Consider the following 18,903-nt stretch of genomic DNA (forward strand, 5'->3'; position numbering starts at 1 on the left):
GTGTTGTATTACATCAAAGAAATACTGCTAATATTGATTTTGTTCTGCAAAACTAAATTGGTTCTATAAACCCAGTATTCACCAATGCCACTATCTATTTCAATTCACAGCAAAGTTCTGGATGAAAACATAACATGACATCATAGTCCAAGATCAAAGACCGTTCTCTTTATGTTTTTTTTTTTTTTTTAATTAATGTCTCTAAAACCTTTTCATCCTGATTTGAACTACACTGTAACAGTGCCAGAAAGCTCAAAAGCAGCTACCAGGTTTTCCACTGACAGCAAGAATGGTAGGAATCTTCCACTGTGCTTGATTTGAACATATATCATACAAACACCAATTTGTTCATTCCAACTTGATGGTCAAACTCCACTACAAAAAGGCATTTGCTCATTTTCTTGGTGGAGCATGAAAACAAGAGGCTTTCAATCAGAGCTGCAGGCCCTTGGTAAACACAGCAATTTTGCAGGAAAGCGCATCAACTCAGTTAGCTATGGCTTCACAGGTTGAAACACATGTTTACACATGTTGAAACACGTTTCAACACATGTTGAAAACAGGCAAACACATGCTTCCAATTACATGAGAACGGCTTAGTATATTCCAGCGAAGTTGGCAATGCCCAGAAGAGCTTGGTGAGACAAGTTTCACCTTCTTGCAGGACTAACAAACTCAGATGAAGGGCCTCAATGACATGACTACATTTCTTTTGATCTCAGAACCATGTTATTGGCATCTGTGGATGCTGCTATTTAGGGTGTTTTTTGAACAGATACATATATTTTCTCCTTCATTCTACAGCCATAATTCATTGCTTTGTAATCCATCCTCATCATTTCTTTTCTACAAGCAACGAAAGATTAGCCTAAAAGATACAGTAGAAAGTCAAGAACATCAAAGCGCTCAGCCTCAGGACTGTCTTCAATGCACATGCCTCTAAATATTTATCACAAATGCAGTATTTTATAATGGGAAACATATTCTACAACAACAGTTACAAAATATATACAAGTAATCAAAGCTGTTGACAAAACACTTTTTGCTCCCCAAACAAAACAAACTTGAGCAGATTTTTACATACAAGTAAGAATCAAAAAAATAAAGTCATTATTACTAGTTAGCCTTTCTGGTAATGTTATTTTAGCAAAAATGCACTACTCATAAATTGGCAATGAATTCATCAGTTTATAATGGCAAGAAAAGTGGTCTGGTTGGAAAAAGCATTCGTTTTGCAATATACTGCCAAGTTTCCATCAGTTAAAACACTGTTATACACTAGAAGTTATATGATAGGTTCAATAGATTTTAGCCAATAATTAAAGGACCACTTTTTTTTCTTTCTAAGACTAGGTACTACTTGTCACCTGCTGTTGTTTTTAAAAGCAGCACTGGCAAAAGGCACAAAACACTCCTTCTTAGAACAAGTCATCAGGAGAAAATAAATAAATAAATGAATAATAAAAAACACAACTGCAAACCCAATCCCGCTTGCCACAGAACTTCTATATAGTCACATTGTTAGAAGATGGCTGAAGTTTATGTTGTACAATGTGCAAATCCCATAGTGACAAAAACTACTATGCAAGAAGTCAAATGTCTGTATACAGATGCTTTGAAATGGCATTTACAGTTTAATTAAGAGAAATACAACAAGTAAGGAAAAGGTTGACAGTTGACAGTTTTTCAACTTTTTTTTTGTGCCATGACTTCACAAATGCATTCACTGCTGAAAGGATAGTGATGCACACTTGGAAGTTTTAGCTAAGAGGATAGAAAAACTTTGATACAGAATTACTTACCACAATAAATTGTAAATGTTCAGAAAAAGAAAGTTAATAGTAATTCTTAGGTTATTACTCTGTTGCAGGCAATAATTTCCCTGTTAGTTTCAGTAAATAAAACTAAATTAAAAAAAAGCAAACACTGTTTTGACTTGAATAGCTGAGTATTTTGACATAGGTAGACTTAAACAGATTACAGTGTTGGATTGGAATATGGGAACATAAATACAGGGCTCATACTCTTGAACCTTTAAGTCCTCCTGTGTCTCTTCTGTTGCACAAAACTAGGTACAGCCCTGTAAATGCTTCAAACTCACATGAACCAGCCATAAATCAGTCATAAATATCTCACACCACATGAACAGTAACATGTAAATGTGATGTCCCCTACAGAAAGGCAGACTGCTTACATGAGGATCTGGTGCATTGGGACTCTGCAAGGCTTTGAAATAACCTAGCCCAGTACTTTTCCTGTATGTTGTATATTACATTCAAGAACCACAGCCAATGTGGAGGTCTTGCAGACTAGCAACAGTTCCAATAAAGTTTTTGTTCTGAAGAATGGTTCCACTTCCCCAGAGTGCCTTTATTAAAATTTACGTCATTTAATTTAAAAAGAAAAAACAAAAACAGTGAAAGAGAAAAAATATGGTTGTCTGAACAGACATTCTCTTCTAAATATTTTTGAACAGTACAATTCCTCTATGTCTTTTAAATGGCATTAAGAATTAGCACCACTGGGTTTAAATATCAAAACACCTTTGACATAGGATTGATGTTTTGTAGCTTATTTTCTTTGTTTACTGGTTACATATTGATTTTGCAACTAGAATACTCATGTTTTGCTTCTTTACATTGGGCTTTGAATTTGATATTTGCAATATTCAGAAACTTGTTTTTTTTTCAAATACTGAATGATTTTTCTGATAGATACAGAAGTTAGATGTCTTTGAACCCTGAAGTGATCGCTTCATCGTTAGAGCCCTCATTGTTAATAAGATACTTAATCCATGACTACTCAAATCATAATTTTAATCTGAGTTATAGTTTGCAACAAACACTAAGAAGCTGGAAAAGTTTCAGGCTTCTTTGAATAATCAGTGTTAACTGAAAAGCATCAAGGAAGGCTGTAGGAATGTTTCAGACATTGAGATCGGATGAAAAAAAGAAAAAAAATGCTAGAGAAATTTTTCCCTCCCCCTACTTGTCATGGAGATGAAAATTTATTCTTTTTGCCAACATAGCTTTTCAGATTGTTAAAATATTCATCTCATCAGAAAAATTGCTACTCTGAAGAACAGCATCTGTACTCGATAGAAGCCTGACCAAGATACAAATACAAATGCACAGAACAGTTATCTTTCTCTGATTTCTTACAGGTTTTGCCTAAGAGTCACTAAATATAAAATACATTTAGAACAGACATTAATGAGATGACAAGGTTCATTGCTAAAGAGACAAATTTTACCCATGGAACATAGGTATGGTAGGGTTTGTCCTGCAGCATTTTGTATGTGGTAATATTATACTGATTTAAATAAATAATTCCATGTTCATATTCTTACACTGCTCCTAACTGTGCATTTGGAAGCATCTCATTTTTCATCAGGAAACCTCAGTAAATCTCATTTGAAACAACAGGGGAAGCTATGCTATGGTCCTTGTTAAAAAACATAATGGTTCTGTTAAGAAGAAAATCCTTACAATCTTAAATCCTCCCTACTGAGTCTAGAACCACTTAGTAAAAGCAACTGAGCACTGTGAGCTGCTTGGGTTCCCCTAAGGAAGGATAAATCACTGTGTATGTCAATCACACATCCTTGTGAGAACTCAGCATCACGACAGGAGTGTCTGAACGCTGCCATCTCTGTGCCGTATTTCAGCAGCTAGGTTTTCTGACATTCAGTGTATCATCCTTTAACCACTAAATTGCTAGCATGTCGAACACAAATACGCTAAAAAAATTGAACAGCTGTGGCCATAATGAGCACTACTTTAGTCAGCATCAATATAATTACTTACTCATAATAAGTAAAAGACTTAGGTATACCACTTAATAAAAAGTTATTCCAAAAAAAAAAAAAAAAAAAAAAGTTCAGTAGTATTTTATTTACCTTGCACTATCCTCTACTTGATAAAAGTGGATAATCTAAATTGAAAGAACTATAGGTGAGAAGGACTATGAGTACTCAGTTTTCCTAAGTGAACAATGAACTTAGCAGAGCTCTCAGCCCTGCATTGATCATATAAGTGTGCAGTGAGCTATACAAAACAGGTATTTAAACTGCAAAGGAAAACACAATCAGTAAAGCGTGGGATCTAGATGTCCTACTTAGGCATTCATTTCTGAAAGCCTGGTCCATTGCCAAGCTCTGCTTGTAGGCCAAACTTCAAAATCCCTAAGGCAACCTATTCAAGGCAGTGGGTCCCCAAATAGAGGTTGCAACAATTTAAGTTGAATGGTGAGCCTGGGACATTGGTTTTGACATTTATGCTAGAATTTGAGGGGTCGCATCACATTATCTGCCTCTAAATAAAGCTTGAAACAAACAAACAAAAAATTAGGAACTGTCAACTGTAAGCTGTGAAGACTTGCATGTAGCTATCCAGTAATTATTAAAAATTACTGACCAGTCTGGCATTTGTCAGTAATCAGGAAACACACTGCAGTTGGTCCTACTTGGAAGGTGTGTCTCTGAATCACAGTCATTCTTAGATAAGAAATATCCAAACTAATTGTGCTACCAGTGCAGACAGCACTGGTATCAAGAATTAAGGTCTCAGTCCTGTATAAGATCTTTCGTTCCAAGTTTAACAACAAGAATACAACTCATCATTAAGGTAAAAAAACATACCTGCCTAATGCATCCCTCCCACCCCAGGCTTGGTTTCCAAAGATATGAAACGCTGTAAGAGGCAGAAATGTTTTACAACATAGCACCTCTGCTATGGGAGAATTAAATATATGGATACTGTGTTCTACTAACAGAGCCAACATTTAAGTCAGTGGTTTTACTTAAATGATATATTAGGCAGCCTGAGGTATGTGAGTAATCCTTGGAATACTTAGATATGACTTGTTTAAATTTAAACAACTACCATAAATTCATCTCCAAAGATTTAACACAATTCAGCCTTAAAGGAAGTAGAGAACATCTAAACAGTCATAGGACATAAAAGATTTAGACTTTTTATATTATTGCTGCTTTGTTCATAAAATCGGGAAAAAATAACTACTCAAATTCTATAACCTTGAAAATAAGTCTTGGAAGCATTTCCTCTTCCTATGAAATAAGTAATATTCCCTTTCTTTAAAGCATAATTTGGAATATACCTCTATTGACACTTTCAGACTTCACCTTACTCTTGTCTTCATGCATTTTTTTTCTAATAAAAAAAATAATTATAAATGTGAAGCTATAAGTGTAGGCAGGGAACACTTTGGGGGAACAAATGGAAATTAGTAAGAATACCAGAAAAGCAAAATTTTATTCAGCGCACCTTGATAAGCAATGTAAAAGGCCTCATGCATCAAATGCTCAAAAAAGGCCTCATGCTTCATCTCAATACACAGCTCAATCTTTGCTTTCTGTTTTTGCAGGGAAGAAGTACTCTGTAAAATGCTAGAGAAAAAGTGCTGTCAAAAAGAGGGGAAGTGCACAACTGCGGAGCCCTAAGTTTTGCTGGAATTTGGCTACCTGGACTGAAGGGGGCCAATTTCTGTCAGTCCAACCTTCCCTCTTAGGGGGTGCTCCAACTCTCTGAACTCCCCAGGCTCAATTCTGACAAAATTCTCCTGTGGATTCTGAATTACTGGCACATTAGCAGCAGGGAGCCCCTTACAAATGAAGGACTGCAGAGCAAAGGGTTTGTGTGTATTTTCATTCCCAGATCATACAAAGACCAATTTATATGGAAAGCAGACGATGAAATACCAACACATACCAAACTCTGTGGCTTCCCTCCAAGCCTGGCACTTCCTTTCATGAAATACAAATACCTGAAGGAGGGCTCATGAGTAAAAAGACATCTCAGTCTTTCAGCCTTTCGACTTGTTCCCACAGCCACCCCCTGTCCATTCATTGCTTGTAAAAACACGCACAAATGCAAGCCAGCTAGGTAAATAAACACACTGCCAGCATGGCCAGAACTCTCGGAGGCAACCCACCTGAGGGGAACACAGAGGAAGGCTGCAAAGCCCAATCTTACGCACACTGCACCACTGATCACGTTGCAGCAGAAAATATTACAGGAGACCAGGCTTATTTCTTTCAACCTCAGAAATAAATATTTCTGCCCTCAGGCAAACCTGGACAAGTCCGGAGCTGCATTCCTTCACAGTTAAATTGTTTTATGTGAGCTTGCCTTTTTCTTTCTCCCTCTCTAGCAAGCGCAGGCCCTCAGTTCTTGCAAGCTCTTCCAACATAATTCCCATAAAATTCATACACAAATACACGTGATCTGCATTTCCAGCTCTTGAACCATAATAAAGCATCTTACCTCTTTACTATGCACATTCAGCAACTTTCTGCAGGAGTCAGTCATTGGCTCCTTTAAATCAACTAATGCTCCCTTAAGCAGAAGCCAGTGCCGAAGAAAGCTGGAGGAAAGGCAAACATCCCGGTTTAAAAAGGCATGAAGTTTCTCTGCTCCAGCAGCTTGCACTACAGCTGCTTTTCCTGCTGCTGGAGGTAAATGGTCTCGCTCACAAGTCTGAGACTTGTATCAGCCAGAAAAAGCAAACGAAAATGTAAACACAAGGGAGGAGCCTGAAGGGACAATCAGGTTCAATGAAATCTGAACGCATTGAGCCAAGAAGGAGTGGAAAAAGTGTTGGTTGAAAAGGTAATTCAGTCTATGAGCTGTTTCCTTACAGGGGTCCTTTTTTCAAGCTGTTTCAATACCCTGCTGAAGCAGAGTGCACTGCAACCCCCAAAAACTCGGCTGTGCATTTAACTGATCTTGGTGCTTTTTTGTCCTAAAACAAACAGCTCTTAAAAATGTTGCTGTCCTTCTGAACATCCACAGTGGCAGCTCTTGTCCAAGCCTTCAAGAAACCACTGGCAATGGGATGGGAGCACTCAGGCAAGGAAAGCTTTGGGGAGTGCCTGTGGTGAGAATACTCATTTATATGTAGCTGTTGAAGCTCACAAACTCCAGAGCTGCAGCCATTTGCACTCCTCCATATTTTTGCAATGAATCAGTGCAGACCAGGAGAAATGAGCCTTAAACCCTCACGCCTCTAAAGTCGTTGCATCTTGCTCCACTGGCAGTCCATGGATTTCTGCTCCAACGAGAAGTACAAACTTACAAACGCATTCCCCCCCAAGACACTTGTGATGTCGGGCAACATTCAGTTTCTATTGCAGAGGCTGCCCAAACATTAGTAGTCCTCACTAGGATGAGGAATAAAGGTGGCTTCTCACTCTCAAAAACTGAAAACCCACACATCCTGACAAGCCTGCTTTGAAAAGCTGTGCTGTACATTTGCTCAAGCACTGCTGTTCTTCCAATCAGTAACTCACTGCATATTCAACTGGAGTCAGGATGACAGCAGATAATGATAGAAGTGCATGCATACAAGCTGCACGTAAAACCTGCACTGTGACAACCAGAGAAGGGGCTCTCTCCTCCTGCAGGATCAGTGTAGAATGCTGCAGACATTGCTTGTAACATCTGTCTCCAAAATGTGGAAACAAAAACTCTTAGTCAAAATACTCTGTGTAAGCTGATGAATCTCACCTAGGAAGAAATTTTTGGTTTTGACACATTGTGACTGCAGAGTGCATTCTATTTCCTACTGGAATTACACTCTTTCTGCTCATTTGCAAACTGTGTAAGCCTATACTTCACATTTTTGGTGATCTCAGGTTACTGACATCCAGCATACCTCGAAACAGACAGATGTGCACTACTACAGACAGAGATATACTATCTGGGCTACCAAAAGAAACCTGTATAACATACATCAGCTCTGCACAAATTCACAAATTGTGTGGATAGTTTACCTGCAGCATGGGTTAATTCAGACAGATAACCATGTTGTGGGAATTTCATAGCTCCCAGTATTCTGGATAGTCTTAGCTGGTACTCCATACAATCACAGCAGGAATGTTTTCGGCCTTCAAGGTAGCTTTATATAGCTACAGATGAAACACAGCCATGTTCAAGGGAAAAAAAAAAAAAAAAAAAAAAAAAGGTTCTCTCTCAGTTGGTTTAGCTGGTGCTTTGTCAGCAACCTGCTGCAGACTTTCTGGAGATCATCTAGTTCAACATCTCTGTCACAAGTAGGGTCACCTTAAGCATACTGCACAGGATCGTTTTCATGAGAGTTTTGAATATGTCCAGAGAAGGAGATTCCACAACCCCTCTGGGCAGCCTGTTCCAGTGCTCTGTTATCCTCAAACTGTAGAAATCTTCTCTCATATTTAGACAGAAGTTCCTGTCCTTCCTTCCAAGTTCGTGCCTGCTGCCTCTCATCCCATCACTGCCACCACTAAACACAGTCTGGTCCCATGCTCTTGACGCCCTTCCTTCAGATATAAGTATTCTCTTCTCCTGGCTGAATATGCCCAACTCTCTCAGCCTTTCCTCATATGAGAGATGCTCTGGCTTCGAATCATTTTCACAGCCCTATGCTGGACTCACTCCAGTAGCTCCATGTCTTTCTCATATTGGGGAAGCCCAGCACTGGACACAGTTCTCCAGATGTGGCCTAACCAAGGTTGAGCAGAGCGGGAGGATCACCTTCCTTGATCTGCTGGCAACATAATGGCACTCAAGGATACCATTGACCTTCTTGGCCACAAGGGCACATTGCTGACTCATGGTCACCAGGACTTGCAGGTCCTTACCTGCAGAGCTGCTCTCCAGCAGGTCGGCCCCCAGACTGCACTGGTATAGCAGGGAATAGCACTATAGCACTAGGGCTATTCTTCCCTAGGTGAACAACTTGGCACTTCCCCTTTATTGAACTTCACGAGGTTGTACAAACAGCTCACCATCAACTGACTACAAGTTTTGTAAAAACAAAACATGGATCAGCATTGTAAAACTGCATCAGTTTAGAACATTGTGCTGTCCAGTTATGGTGTTTTCTTGAATTCGGAGACCTAAAACTGGGTTTAGGGGAACTATCAAACTATTCTCTAAGGAATATCTCTTCACTGAGTAGACTAGTACAGGGCTGTAAGTCCAGTTACTTGTTCATAAACACACCTCTGATAATCACTGAATGACTTTTTTGAAAACTGTTTGAGAATTAATTTTTGAGGATAACAGAATGATTGGTTATTAGGTCATTAATGACTGACTTTAAGTCACTAGCAAGCTGCTTGGTTTGCTATACTTTTAAGGTGCCTGAACCTTTAGTTAAAATATGAAGAAAACCAGGACAAAAAAAAACAGAGAAGAAAAAAACAAAAAATCAAACCCACTTGAAGGGGTGGTAGTGTTTGCAAAACATTAACATACAGAAGCCTCAGGATTAGCCTGGAGAAGAGGAGGCTGAGGGGGGACCTGATCAGCGTGTATAAATACCTCAAGGGAGGCAGTGAGGAGGAGGGGGGCGGCCTCTTTTCAGTGGTGGGCAGGGATAGGACTAGAGGAAATGGCTTCAAACTAAAGCATCGGAAGTTCCACAGGAACTTAAGGAAGCRTTTCTTCACTGTGAGGGTGACAAAGCACTGGAACAGGCTGCCCAGAGAGGTTGTGGAGTCTCCTTCTTTGGAGATCTTTAAAACCCGCTTGGATGCAGCCCTGTGCCACGTGCTCTAGGTGACCCTGCGTGAGCAGGGGGGTTGGACTCGATGACCTCTGAGGTCCCTTCCAACCTTCGGCATTCTATGATTCTATGATTCTATGATTCTATGATCACACATGTGGTCCTTGAACCTTGAATTTCTTAAGAAGCGAAGAGGGCATGCAACAATTACAGACTCTTTATGCCATGCAAACGCTTATGTACCTTTCCCAGCCACTCACAAGCCCACTCACATTGTGCTTTAATGATTTTACAAGTACTCTGCAGTAAGAAAAAGCTATTTCACAAAGCACAGCTTCTAGACCACAGACTGGCATCCATCCAGTCGGCTGGGGACAGAGGACGAGCAAGCCAGCACAGATTCACCCTTAGACACACTGATGTAACTACCTCCTGACATTTGGCCACCTGCTATCAAAGAAAAGTAACACCTTATGTCATGTTCCAAAGTACATAGCAAAGACTAAATGAATTTATTAATGCAGCCTGCTACATATTGGGTAGTATCTATTATGCTATTTTGATTCTACTTCCGCAAACTTTTCTCATTAAGCATGGACTTAAACTAATTTATATTTGGATAAACAGCAAAGAATTAAAAAAAAAATCATGGCACAGAAACATCGTCACAAGGACAGCACCCTAAGCTAAGTTTAAGTGCATTATAAAGTCACTGAACTGCTTGCAACTAGTTATTTTGTTCCCTTTATTCCAGAAACAAAACCCATCTTTAAGAACACCTCTCACTTTTGAGTGTGTATGCAGATGCTGAATTTCAAAATTAATGATTATTCTTTCTTATAGTCTAAAGAGCACACTCACCTTTGAGTCATGGTTTTTCTCTTGCTATACTGTTGGGTTTCCTGCAAAATTATTTCCAGTCAAAGCAACGTAGCAAGAAATGGCAGATTACTCTACATCATTGCTGATCTAATTTCTGAACTTGTGAAGGATACACAATAAATTAAAAAAGAAAAAAAGGCTGTGATCATTAAAGGGCTGTCTAGAAGGCTGACAGAATGAACTTATGCTGTCATGTTAAGTATGAAATGTACATAAAGATATTCCTGTTATTAATAAAAATATTTCAACATTCTATTTCTCTTCCAATAAATTGATCTACAGGTGTTTCTAAACAAGCCCCCTTACCAGAAAGAAGTACAGGTACATTTAGTATAGTTCTTTGATTTCCCAAAACTAAAGTGCTAAGACCGTGCATTGGGAGATGGATACTAATGGCTTCATTTTAGGTATTACAACAACAATAGAAGTCGATGATAATGATAATATTTATGCTTCTCAAAGAGAAAATCTGAAGATAATTGAACATACTCAAGACAAGCATTGATTACATAATAAATACTTAGTTTTGGAAAAGTTGTAAATGTGCTTAGGTGACTTAGAAACCAAAATTCCTTCAAAGAAATGTTGTATGCATATTCATTATCAAGAACATTCAGCTTCAGGCCAGAAACATCATATAAACTTCCAAAGTTTGGCAGGTCTCCTATACAAGTAACTAATTAGCAAAGATTCTTCCTTACCCACAATAAGATGAAGCAGCAATACAGGACATAAACTAGGTGATACAGCTCAGCCTGTACCACTTAGGAGACAGAGACAGCATGCTCAGAATCTTCTCAGAAACTTTATTATATTTTTCGTGTCAAAGTTGAAGGCCTGTGCTATAGTGCGTTTCCAATTGTGCCTATTACAAAAAATATATGTATATACATATATAGATATATAGCAGAAATAGAGATAACAACTTAAAGAGCTCTAATATTGCAACTTTGGCCTTTCCAATTAAAAGATGTCCACAATAAGAACTAGGCCTGAGTCCCAGCAAAACACCTATCATCTGCTTATTGTAAGTTGTCTCCTGCTGTTTAATCTGAAATGAGTTTGAACTGGCTGCTCTTCTTCAGCACTCAGACATTGTCCATGTCTAAAAACAAGGAGGCATCACCAACATTCAGGCAGAACTGAAGTCTGGCCCATCTCTTGATTCCTTGTCACCATTAGCTATTGCACCCAAAGCTCTCCAGTGTTAATGGAAGTCTTTGTAATGGAACACAGATTAAACACAGGCCTTAAATTGAAAGAACTGTAAGTAAATAATTATGACTTAAAAAGTGATGTTCTTCAGTCAGGGACAGAGATTCTCTCTTTGGGTTCAATCTATGGAACAAATAGATTCTACTTTAGCAGAACTGAGCATTCACCACTGAGAAAACACAATACACAACAGCTGGTAGCTCTAGATGTCACTAACATTATCGGTACAGCTAGAAGTCCACTCATGGCCACTTCCAAAAATTAATGAACACATGGTTGGAAAATCCTGCTCTACATCTTCCTACAGTTCTTTAAAGAGGGACATCATTTTGAAGAAGACATTTTATGAAGAAAGCTTTCTATGAGTATGATGCTTCTGGTTGTATTCGGTGGCAGATATTAACATGTTTCATTCATCAGCATGCCTGTGTTGCAAGAAAACAACCAATCCTGGGGCAATCCCAACATTATCGTATGCCCAGTACTCTCCTTCAAAAGTTGATGCCAGCTTTCCTGACCAAAGAACCTCTCCAACAAAAATAAAAATCATTCTCCCAAGGAAAAAGGAAGTGGAAGGGGAAGGTAAAGGAGAAGGGGAAGGGAAGGGAAGGACACTTAAAAACCACAAGCACATTCTGCAAGTAGAGACTCTCCAGGTCTATTTAGCAAAATATGCTTGCCAACAGGTAGCGGAGCAGGAGCAACACACCACAAGGTCCATTAGTGGTGAAGGGAACAGTGCAGCAAATCAGTCCCACCCTGAAGTCCCTCCCTGAAGTGGGACCAGGAGGAAAAGGAGGCCATGGAAGAGGACTCTAGCTAAAAAGGGCAACACATAGGATTTCAGGGGCAGTAATTACATCTAGGCTCAAGAACACTCATGCAGAACAACCTTATTGCTGCAGAAATTTACCAGAAAGAGGATAACTCTTGCTTCATGGTGACTCGAAAAAACAGGAGAAACCCCAACAACTTTTATATTGAAGCCTTTGTAAGTCTTGCTCAGAAATATGCCATTTGGGGATTATAATGAATTTTCATTCATGCACATGCATTCCTTGAAGAGACAGCATGATCTGCTTTTCTAATGCAAATGACCCGTGACTAAAGAAGACCCCTATTCACATTTCCATTAACTGCTGGACTGAAGATGGTCCAGGAGGTCAGTGTAACTATGCTCAGGTGCAGATAGAGAAAGGAGTGAATAGAGAAAAGATAGAGAAAGCTTCTCCTTCTGGTCTTACGAAAGTCACAGAACAAATACCAGTTCCTAACATGTACTAGGATGCTTTCAGTCTATGCCATCCAGTTATACTTTCCATCTATGCTGCCATGACAGCTCTACTGCCAGGCAAGTAACCAGCTGCAGGAAAAAAAATTGTAAATTTATGGTTTTTTAAGTAACCATAATTAAGGTTACTTTTTCTTGCTTTGTTTTAGCCTAACAAAGCTAAGCAGGTCAGATGCCCTATCACCTTCTCAAAAGAAATAAGAACTGCTATTCAGGAAGCAGTTGCAGGAATGGGACAAAATCTTCCCAATGATTCAGACTCATATCCTCCTAGAGTCTGACTGCTTCTCTCAACAGAGAGGTTTTTCATCTTCTGTGCAATGTTATAAAACAGAATTAGAAAAGAAATCTGATCACAACTTGAATGTCTCTTTAATTACTCAAATTTTACACCTTGTTCTTCAGCTCAAAAAGGGCACTGAAAGCCTTTGACAGACGCTTGGTGAATACATCCCTGGGATAAGATTGTAACATTGTCAGTTACTGAAATACAGCAGAAAAGAGTTGAATACCATTTTAAAATGTCTGTATAGTATGCATTTTTTCCCCAAAAAAACAAAATAATTAGCTCTGCAGTAGTTCTGGAAGTATTTGACATACACAACCTGTATGACAGATTCAGATAAACCTGTGTACTGTTAAAGATATTGGTACCTGGAAGAAAAAATAAAATATCCTCAAATAACCTTCACAGAATGAAAGGCTGAGAAGCTACCAGGGCATAAATAGCAGTCTGCAAAGAATTAAGGATAAAAGGGCCTCACAGAAAAGAGAAAAGAAAGCAATGGTATTCATGGATAGGAGGCTAATGAAGAAAATAGAATTGGGATAAAATTCTGAGAAGTCCTGCTTGTTAGCTGTGCTTGTTTCTAAATGCAAAACTTTCAAAATGTTTATTTTAACTGTTACCATCCCTCTCTGGTTACTGCTCTTTTTTTTTTTTTTTTAATTGAGCTAAATTTAAACCAAGACAGAACAAATAGTATCTAACATAATCATACATCCCAGTGCACTGGGTAAGATGCACATAATTCCTCATTTCAATTAGTGCCCTCCTGATATGCTTGCAGGTTGAGATAGGAAGAAAAAACATATTTATATGTACACACAGAGTGACAGGCTGATTGCAGGAGTACAGCTTAGCGTTTATATAAATACATAAGCTTTTTAAAAAATCTTGGTTGATCAAATACAGTTCTCTAGCCACTTGTTTGAATCTACTCTCAGTCTCTAATTTCTGGATTTACAAATGGAGTCAAGGGAATATTTAAACAACATATTCCATTACTGTTATAATCAATGCTTAATAAAGGAAGAAGAGAGAGACAGCAACAGGGTACCATATTAGTGCACAACTAGAAATGAAATTTCATAATCCTATGAACATGATCAGCTTTCAAAGAAAATGATTCTCCATTAAATTATCTCCAATTCACTCAGTCATTGGATTAAAATCAATAACAAGAATTCAAACAAGAACATAAGAAATACTAAGAAATAAAAGACACAAGCTTTCCAATAGAGAATTAATTAAAACAGACACTGCAGTATTTTAGATACTGTTTCACTCAGCAGCATTTTATAAGGTAAATCCAACAGCATGATGTTTCTACCTTCATTGTCAAACAGGAGTGTAGAAATCACAGGACATCTTCCTCCCCACGCACTCACTTCCTAACAAATCTCTCATCTCCAAGAATCCTGCATCTAGCTGGTGATTAAAACCTGGAATTACCATTTATTCACTACTAATTTATTCTTCAGCTTCACTCACCAGAAATGGCATCAAACCTGCTGTTTTCATTGGTAGGCATCTGCATTCCTTTTAAGGCACCAAAGCCAACCCGTTTTGTCTCGGCCCTTGAATTTTGCAATACTGAAGGGGCCCTCTGGGAAAACAAATGTTTAAATACATGAGAGGGCACCTCGCTATTCAGTAACTGTTTACTTTGGGTTGAAAAAGGGGAAAAAATAAAATTAAGTCAAACATCCCATTGATTCACGTGACATGGGTGCATACCAGAATGTTGGCTATAACCTACCAGGAGACACTTCTTCCTTATAAAGAGGGGGAAAAAAAAAAGATCTGGAGCAAGACAGTTTGTAAAAACCTGGCAATTTATGACTAGTGTTGATTATACACACGCTAGAAAATTTGTTACCCAACATTCCCAAGACACATAAATTTGGGTGAATTCTGTCCTATTCTATTTAGCTCGAATGAAAACATCCTTTTACTTTCGAAGTTATTTCTTTCTGATTATCAAACTATACACAGCTATACACAGCAGAAACAGTTACACATACTCCACAGCTGCATGGACAAAGTTGTGTCATCTTAAGACAGATTTGTTTATTCATGCTTGATTCAGTCTCTGTTTATAGTAATCTTAAGGTACTAAGAATAAAGCTGAAATAAAGAAGCTATACACTACACAAAGTGAAAAATAGCACCCATCTTTTCCTTTCAGTTATTATTCTTCTCTACTAAAAGGTGTTTCTGCTCTTTGAAAACAGATTTTATTTTTATTTTAATACATACAATTTCACAACACCTGAGAGCCCAGGCCTCTACCAGAATCCCCTGTAGATTCCATACAATGTCAAGACACCTACAGTTCCTATTCAAAAATAGTCTTACATTTTCAGTTTGGAAGTTTTTATTTTAGCAAAAGGATCTCATCTACTATTGCAAGTAATAATCCTCAAAATCATCATTACAAGGTAATTATCAACACAAGCTAAGCTTTTTTTTTTTTTCCCCCAATCTAATTGCCATTTGGAATGTTCTTGGGATTTGGTGGGGGTTTTGTTTGATTGTTTTAAATAGAAATATTTAAGTTTAGTTGAGAAAACATATGAAAAAAAAGGCAGCAAAGTGGGGGAGGAAATACTACTGGCTTCTTTCAACTTTCTGTTCCCATAGAAATATCTCCTTTCAGCTTATCATGCAGCACCACTTCCCCCTACCTCCCAGTGCCACAGTTACGGACAGAAGTTGCTTTTTAATATTTTTTAACATACAAATACATGGTAGACCCACATTGGTTCATACTACTCCCAAAATATCATCACAGATGATCCAAATCTCCAAAGTTCAGTTTAAATATAGAGGAGATGCATACAGTCTTATCAACCAAAAGGAAGAATAACAGTGAACTCTGGATAAAAGTAAGTGAATTGTAAAGTTACAGAGTCCTGACAAAACATGATTATCTGTTGTAAAGGCGATGTATTTCGGTTTCTTGAAATAATAGAAGGTATTACAAATACGTGAGTATAAGTGACCTATCTTTGTGGTCAACCTGTTGTTTTGCAGCAAATAAGTGATCTTTTGTAAATCCACATATATACTGTGGTAGTGATGCCTTAAGCCTGAAAAATAAAAGCAATAAAATGCTCAATAAGATCAAAAGTCATTTCTGTCCTTTTCTGCCCACAACATGCACAAGACTCAATGATTACCATGACTCTTAAAACCACAGGATAAATAATAGTAACCAGCACAGACTTTTACATGACAGTATGAAGACGGTCTAATTTTGTAGTTCCAAATACTGTATTCAACAGCAGGCTTTTAAATCAGTATAATAGAAGTCTCTGTGCAAATGTACCACTCAAGGGGAAGGAAATCTGATACAAACACAAAAACTAATAAAAGCTTCAACCTATTATGGAAGGTCATTACATCCATACACAACAGACATTCTCAAGGTATCTGGAGAGAAACAGCATTTGTGAGAAGAAATTCCAATCACTTATTTCCTTTCCAAATTTTCTATACTGTTCTATACTGTTATAAATGAGGGACAAGGAAGTAAACCCAGGGAGTAGACCTTGTCCCTACTCAACATAAACAGATATTAACAACTTTACCACTACCACCATCAAAGAGTCCATGTTCATTTAAAAGGTAATGGTTTCTTGTGTGACACTAAATCATGCCAACAAATCAAAACACTTTGGGTACATTTTTCTTTTATCAAGTCCTTTCATCTTTTGTTCTTCTGGTAATGAAGGTCAAACAGGCATAGGATTTCAAAAGAGAGATACTGCTTTCTTGTTCATATCTATTCTTCCATTTTAACCTGTATGTTTGGAAAACAGCCTTTACACACACACATACCTACAAAGGAAATCCTGGCAATTTCATAAAGCTCTGCTGTAATCTTCCTGCCCATCTTTACCTGGAATTTCACAGGCACAGATTTTTGAAATGAACAAAAGGGTGTTTCTTCTACTGACATCACCTACTGTATTCTCCTATTTTTACCACTGAAATGCCTGTTGGAAGCAAGTACAACTGTGAAGTTGTTACACAAGGCTAGGAGGCTAGGACTGGAGCTTACAAAGAAAAGACTTGAAACAGGCATTCTGTACAAGTCTTTTCCACATCATACCATTACTGTTACACAGCCCTCCAGTTGTACTAAATCTTGTACCTTAATTGTGTCTGAGGTATAGAAAAGATTGTATCTTCAAGGTTGTAAGCCAGAAGCTTCAGGCTCAAAGGTTTTTGACACCGCTCACTGTTTGGAGCAAACCTCGCATCCCCTCTTGTGGTCTCCCACCTGTGGTGAAATCTGGGATTCAACCTTTCTTTCTAGTGAAAAAGCATTAGTTATTGAATCACTGTTTTGGAGTGGAGGAGTCTGTTTTGGTACTTATAGCAAGTTATATTTACCTCAAAGAGCAGGCTAAACTTATCTTTCTCTTAGCTATAGGTCTTAAGAGATACTGCCTAAAGAGAAAAAAGTAACTGATGCCCATGCATGTGTTTTAGATCCTCCCGATCCTTTACCTAAGCTCTGTAGAGATAAATCCTCTCCCTGTTATGCTGTTGTGCTCCCCAGCATCACACTTATGTTGTCTCTTAAATTTTCGATTCATGTGCTTCTAGTGCCTTCTCTTAGCAATGCTTCTGCTGCAGTGATTTCTTCATTCATAATAGACATTTATATATTCAGACAAATACAAGATATCTATATTGTATCTCAGGTAATTAAAAGCCTCCTGTACATAAAAACTACATGGAAAAAAAAAAAAAAAAGCAATTTTGTGAATGGTCTGTCATGAAGTCTTCAAGATATGAAAAACAAAATTATGTAACTTCTCGCGGAGTGCTATCTACAGACTTACCTCTGCTTTTAATTTCCTGTACTGATACATCTACTTTAAATGTAATATATGAGGGTAGAAAGGTCACAGTTATCTATCCAATCAAACTTAGCAGTTAAAAATATTTATGACATCAATGCATTCCTTCTTGTAGGCTATGTTTACACATGTTACAGCTCTAAAAAAACAAACAGAAAACCTTATCCATACCACACAACAACAATGAATAACCCACATGTGGTCTGGAAACATCCTAGGCAGCAACTGAGACATCTGTTTCAGCCAAGATTCTGCCTCTGTGATACTACTCCTTGCGTAGACCCTGCAACAGTATCAATCAGCTATGAAGCTGTTGTCTCTCTACAAAGTGCTCTGTCTGCCCTGTGCACGAGCACTGTTCTCCTCCTACTGCCTCTTTTCTCCTAGTTTGCTAGGAGAATCTTACCTCTCAGTCCAGTTCAATGCATTAGCAAGAATCTCTCTTACATAACTAGGACATTTTTCTTTCCATTAGAGCCATTATGGCTGAACATGACAAAAGCAAACAGTTAGCAAATATGTATTATGTTCAAGCAAATCAGCTCTCCTTCCTCCCATTCAAACACTGTGGTACAGCAGCTGAAGATCTAGCCTTGGCCTCTTGTGATAAATTACTCACCTTCCCCATCAGGGGTCATATTTTCATAGGAGTCCCAGCGTATCAGTGGATCTGCAGTATTATAATCAACTATCAATCCATGGTCATTCTGAAGGTGATCACATCCTAGAAAAGTAACACGTGTTTGAGACAAAAGGGTATCATAGTCACATTTGTAATGACCTACAGACACACATACTTACAACTCCCATTTCGATAGCATGTTCTACCACTAGTAGAAAAAAGGTTACAA

At 38.2% G+C, this 18,903-nt stretch overlaps 1 protein-coding gene across 2 annotated transcripts in view; it reads right to left on the reverse strand.

Moving 5' to 3' along the window:
* Window positions 1-18,903, reverse strand: part of TNS3 (tensin 3) — a 265,746-nt gene that overhangs the window by 64,886 nt on the left and 181,957 nt on the right. For both annotated transcript variants that reach the window (XM_026033704.1, XM_026033705.1), the window contains one exon: window positions 18,672-18,776. In XM_026033704.1, coding sequence (XP_025889489.1) covers window positions 18,672-18,776 — 105 coding nt within the window. The remainder of the gene's footprint in view (window positions 1-18,671; window positions 18,777-18,903) is intronic.

The sequence above is a fragment of the Nothoprocta perdicaria genome, unplaced genomic scaffold (genome assembly GCF_003342845.1).
Source record: "Nothoprocta perdicaria isolate Ctin4 unplaced genomic scaffold, notPer1 scaffold_131, whole genome shotgun sequence".
Taxonomy (NCBI): Eukaryota; Metazoa; Chordata; class Aves; order Tinamiformes; family Tinamidae; genus Nothoprocta; species Nothoprocta perdicaria.